Source organism: Chiloscyllium plagiosum, chromosome 45, assembly GCF_004010195.1.
Source record: "Chiloscyllium plagiosum isolate BGI_BamShark_2017 chromosome 45, ASM401019v2, whole genome shotgun sequence".
Lineage (NCBI taxonomy): Eukaryota > Metazoa > Chordata > Chondrichthyes > Orectolobiformes > Hemiscylliidae > Chiloscyllium > Chiloscyllium plagiosum.
This window is the reverse complement of record NC_057754.1, coordinates 12,482,881-12,488,932: the sequence shown is the minus strand read 5'-3', so window position 1 is coordinate 12,488,932 and position 6,052 is coordinate 12,482,881. Positions and strand designations below refer to the sequence as shown.

Below are 6,052 nucleotides of genomic sequence, written 5' to 3'. Positions count from 1 at the left end.
TGGCAAATGTCTTTCCCTGAAGGAAATTAGTGAACGAGAGTTTTTATTTTAAATAATTGATGACAGCATCATGGTCACTATTAATTGAGTTTAATATCGGAGTAGTCTCAACGATTTGTTTAATTGAACTTGAATTGTGACAGCTGCTATTGAAGGATTTTAAGTCACACACCCAATTTTTTAGTCTGCGTTTCAGAAAAATAAGCGCAGTGATTTTGCAACACTGTCCCCGTTTCACCACTCAATACATCAAGGAATGGGAAACCATACGCACAAGAATAATTTGGACAAAGCTGGGGAATATTGATACTGGAAAGTTTATTTTTCCAATTTATCCACGTCACACCCAACAGAAGGCGACCTTTGAAACCCAGTTGGAAGTTATATTTGTATGAAGAAACAAATATTTGCATTTTAAATCAATAATTGCTTATACGATTGCACAAAAAAACAGTTTATTCATGTAGTAACACAACGATGTCACTAATAGCTCGCCAATAAAATGAAGCTTCTCCCCAGTCAGATGCATTTATTTAATTTGCCGAGATACCTGCCACACTCTGCTTTTCAATTAGAGTGTTTTTGCGGAAATGAAATGTCATTCCTTAGAGATGACACGTGTTCAAGCTGATGGATTTCTGAACCAACGTGTCCTGGGACTTGTACTTGAAAAGACATGAGTACTCTTCCTTCGATTTCCAGTCACTGACTGGGACCATCAGATAACTGCTCATGGTATAGCTGTTGTCACTCTCAAGTTTAGGGAAGCTTGTCGTCACACCACTCTGTGTCTGACTTTCTCCCACTTTCCAAATCATGTCCAAGAAACCCGGATAGAAGCCATGGGCCAGACAGGTTAGTGTCACCATTTCTGCTGAAGTCAATTCTTGGTGAGAAGGTGGAAATAACTCCAGTGATGGCACCTGCAGTTTCCAGTCTGTAACACACATGGATTGAAGTTAGGAAATATCAAGGTAGCGTAAATTTATGTTTATCATCGAAAGCATGAAGAGAAAAACACACAGTAAAGGCTTTATTCAATATCCGTGGTCGTTCTTTCAAGCCACATGCATCCAGTCTCTCTTACCTCTTACTGTGGAAAACTATTATTGAAGCTGTCCCTACTGTGTTTTCAGTCAGTGGATAGGCAGGTCGAGCAAATACTTCATATCTGCGCGACTAATTTTAAAATATACAGATATTGTGATAAGCGAATTTTCTTTCACCAAGAACATACCCACCTGTCCGCACCTTTTTAAGGATAAGTGACTTCTATGTTTTGAAAACGCTAATTCATTAGCCTCATTAAAGACACTGCTTCGATAAAAACAAAGACAGATTTTCCTCCTCTTAACAAAAACAAAAATGTCCCGTTTATCTGCTGAATTGGTTTATGGGTTGATGAATGCAAGTGACACTTATGCAATGGAAAGCAGCAAATCTTGCAGCAGAAAAGTTACTGGGATGAAACAATAACCAACTTAATTGCAGAGAATGCGTTGATTGTTTCGACCATTTTTGTCTGTACTGCATGTGATGTCAGTTCAAGACATTACGGTTGATCGTTTTGTACACTAATGCTGAATAACAGGAGATCAACTTTACTGTTGGTCATAATTTCAAGAACAAATCATAAATTGCTGTATTAGCAGATTTTTTTTCTCCAGGGAGCGTTGTTACCTTTATATTTTTCGTATCCACTGCAGTCTGGCACTCTAGGTGCCTTGTTTGAGCAGAATTCTGAATTAAATTGAAAAAAACCTATTGTCTTCAGTGATTAGGGAAATTTCAGACTTGTGGAATTGTTATTACAACTGTTCTATCTTATTTTTGTACACGCATTGACCCCTACCCTCTTTCTTCTCAACCCCACAAAACGGTTCTGGTCTCCTTAAGCTGAACATGCAGCTACTTGCAGAATTGCAAACAAATCTGGAAGAGAAACATTGCGTTCATTTATTTACTCAATTTTGTTCCTTTTAAAACTTTTATAACAGCGTAACTAATTAATTGTGAACTGAATCTCTCTTCTGCAAACTCACAAAGTCAGTGTTATATTACTGGAAATATCAAGGTGAATTTCCATAAATGTGAAACCGTTTCATTACGCCGAATGCAATTCTAACATATTTACAGTTTCAATAATTAAACACAAACGATTTTCACAAGCACAACATCATACTGACTAACTCACTCTCGCCCTTGAAAAGATTTACAATGATATTAGTGTGTAAATTTTTTTCCAGGCCATGTTATTTTCTAGGCACTACACAACCATCATCTGACACTAGACATCGTCTGATAGACATATTCAGGGATTAAACATCAAATGCTTCTACTTCTGCTTGACAAGTTAATACTGGCTCGAGATATACTTCCAAAACTTTGTCTTTAACAGGAGTGTAGTGAACAGCCTTGAGAAATCCTTTCCCGTAATTATTTACATCAATAAAATCAATGAGAAATGATAGCTAGGACAAATGTTCGGCACAACATCGTGGGCCGAAGGGCCTGTTCTGTGCTGTATTGTTCTATGTTCTACAGCACAGTTTGTGAGACAGACTTCCTTCAGAGATCTTTGCATGCAAATGCATCAGAAATGCATCTAAGAATTTTTTTTACGACACCATATTGCTACAGTTAAATAACTTCCTTCCACAAAGTTTTCATTCGCAGATGTGAGGGACAAGGCTTCAATATTCGTTCAGTTCAATGAAAATAATTCTTCCTGGATCAGAATAGTGATAAGAAACAGTTTATGCTCATCAGTTTTGGAAGTATTGTTATTTTAAAAACTGAATTTCATTGCATGTTTATTTTTATACGTGGTTCATTTAATGTTCTTGTTTCAATGCTTTTTAGTTCGAGTCAATTGGCATATGGCTCTTCCAAAATAAGGAAAGGAAGGATTTTAGAAGTTTGTACTAATTCCCACGTGCGCCTGGCTAAGAATCTGATTGCAACGAGGAAGGTGATCATTCCATTGCGAGGTCTTAAAGGATAGCAGAAAGCGAAATGTATTCAATCGATCAAATATGTAAAGCAGTTTTAAGGATAGCAAGATGCATTGGAGCAAATTCTATCTTTTTGAAAGTTTTTTTTCAATGTTGTAATGAAGGTAATGCAGCAGATTAATAAACTCACAGCACGCTGTAACATATAAGGTAATAAAACACTATTATGCTGTATTGGAGGGACGAATATTATAATAACATCTGGAAGCTTTCTCCTTGTAAATAATACTATGGTTTTGATCAATTCTGTCATGAGAGATTTAAGATTTACTTCGAAAACGCTTATATCATAACGTTTAAGAGTGGAGAGATTTAATCGTTTCAGAATCGGTTTTTAGACCACAATGTTCAGAATATATCATTACAGTACTGCTACTAATTGCTTACGAGAAAGTGAGGACTGCCGATGCTGGAGATCCGATTCGAGGATGTGGTACTGGAAAACCACAACCGGTAAGGTAGAATACGAGGAGCAGGAGAATAGCCTGTCAGGCATAAACCCTTCATCCGGAGTGAGCCTTATTCCTGATGAAGGGCTTATGCCCGAAACGTTGATTCGGCTGCCTCCTCGGATGCTACCTTACCTGCTGTGCGTTTCCAGTACCCCTTTTACGAATCTACTACTAATTAATTACTGAAGGGACAGAAGGTGCCATAATTGCAATGGGACAACCTTTCAGGCTAAATATGAAAACATTATTTCACAGCTAATTTGGAGTTTGCATCCCGACTCTCTCCCATTGAACTAATGCACAATTGGAAACGTCTTCAACAGATACTGACTAACATGAATAAGAACTTACAACACTCAGTTCAGATCGCCAATTATTTTGAACCATTAGCACAATATTGCGGTTCACAATGCCTTACTGCCCTTAAAACAGATACTAATTTACAATCCCGAATGGTGACAAAAGAAAACAGCATTTTCAATGTTATAACCTTTATGCAAAGTTATGTTTTTCAATTAACCTTGGTGCTTGGCGTATCTTGGTCATCAGACATGTTTCTGAGAAGCACAGCAATACATGAAAGATAAAGTTGCGTTATTTTCTAACTAAAGTTTTGAGTTTGTACTGATATAAAGGGTACAATATTTTCATGAATTTAATTGTATAATTATTGACTCAAACTACAGAAGTAAATTTGGAAGTTCTGGAGCATATATTTTTGAAATAAATTATGATTTTGAGCTTATCAACTGTGTCGCCTCAAAGTAATAGCAATCGGCTATTTTGTTTTTCCTCGTGCCCAAGCAAATTAAATATTATATATTATGTCACGAACAGATACAAAGCAGTACACCAACTGCAATAAGATAGATATGTTAAAGGTTAAATGAGCACATCTTGACATTCACACATCAATCAATGATAAATTATTGTCCTTAATAGACTAATCTCACATGGTACACTCAATTATCTTCCAGTAAGAACGAACATTTCCCATAATAACTTTTATGAGTTGCAAAAACGAATCGTCAGTTTTTTCACATCGTCCAAGAGCGTGGAACGTGCCAGGACAAATTCGCTTTCTCTTCACAGGAAGGATATCGTGGCTCCGTGGTTCAAATTGATTTGGACAACTATATAGTTTAGCTCACTGGTCACCATTATTCAGTAGTTGAATTTCGGGCAGACATTGTCTCAGAACTATTTTGTTGGGGCTTGCGCCTGATTTGGGGAACATGCAGGCATTCATTCGGGGATCGATGTGTCTGCCCAACAGCCTGCAGGCAAAGCACACAAGCACACAACTTTGAAGTCCTTAATTGGGTCTGCCACTCCAAGTGATTGAAAATGGGAATTTGACACCCTTAGCACTACCCTATCCATTTTAATAATTGACAAACGCATAATGTGTCATTTGGATTTGAATTGTGGGTTTGCCTACTGCACGTGGATATCAGCGTTTCAAGAAATCAGCTCACCACCGTTTCTCAAAGGCAAGCAGGAATGGGCAAAATTTGTTGTGCTCCCACGAGTCAATAAAAGAAAATGAATACTAAAACAAAGATTGTCTGGTGTCTCAGCATCAATCATACAATGTAGGAAAAACACTTTTTTTAAACCGTGCTTGCTTTTGAACTGCATCGTTGAAATATCCAGCTAAAAAACACAGATACCCTTTAGGAAGAAAAAAAAACTGACATTGTTGGAGAAACTGAGCATGTCTGGCATCATCTTAAGTTCTGATGATGATCTCTGGACTTGTGATTTGTTTTGTTTTTAACCCACAGATGCTGCCAAGGCTGCGAAGTTGCTGTAGCAATTGCTATTTATTATTCATATCTGCAGCACCCACAGTTCATTGTTATATGTAACTATGCTTTTTACGAAGTCTGACTGAACTGCCACTTTCAATGCCATTGCTAGGACGAATGTAAATTTTGCACTAATGCTTCCTTTGCAAAGAGACTCGAAATTCTAGAATATGTTTTAATACTAAATCTCCTCTTAATGTGAATTCTGTCTCAATAACGACTTACCAATCATGTGTAGCTCTGTGCCATTGCCCAGAAACATAGCATTAGCAAACAACGAGCAGTAATAGACGGCCGAATCCTTCAGTTCCACATTGTTGATGGTGAGAGTAAATGTGTTCTTTGGGTCGTTCCTGGAATGGGTGAAACGCTCAGTAATTTCCGAGCCACGGAACAACTTGCCACCATCATTGGTGCTTTTGTGTGTCAGGATCCATTCTGGAGTCATCCCTGGTCGCTGCCTGTACCAGCGGAGCCATCTGTCACTTATGTCTCGGTTCTTTACCGTGCAGCTTAAGCTGACAGATGTTCCGGGGGAGACAAAAGCAGACTCTGGTTGCAAAAGTACGGGATTCGGGCTGACGCCTGAAAAAAAAACAGTAGCACTGATGAAAATATACCTACCATAAAAATAAAGGAGATGTAAATTGTTACAAGTATCATTGCAATGTATTATTAATATAAGATCAACTTCATGGTTTACTCACTTGTGAAACACAGCAGCAAGAGTGACATCATAAAAACAATGCCCATGTTTATTCTGAATGGCTCACAA

The 6,052-nt window shown here is 37.8% G+C and overlaps 1 gene segment (V, D, J or C); it reads right to left on the bottom strand.

Moving 5' to 3' along the window:
• Nucleotides 1–309: 309 nt before the first annotated feature.
• Nucleotides 310–5,733, bottom strand: LOC122544041. The segment is given in 2 exon segments: nucleotides 310–937; nucleotides 5,503–5,733. Coding segments are annotated over 2 exon segments (555 nt in total).
• Nucleotides 5,734–6,052: the final 319 nt, after the last annotated feature.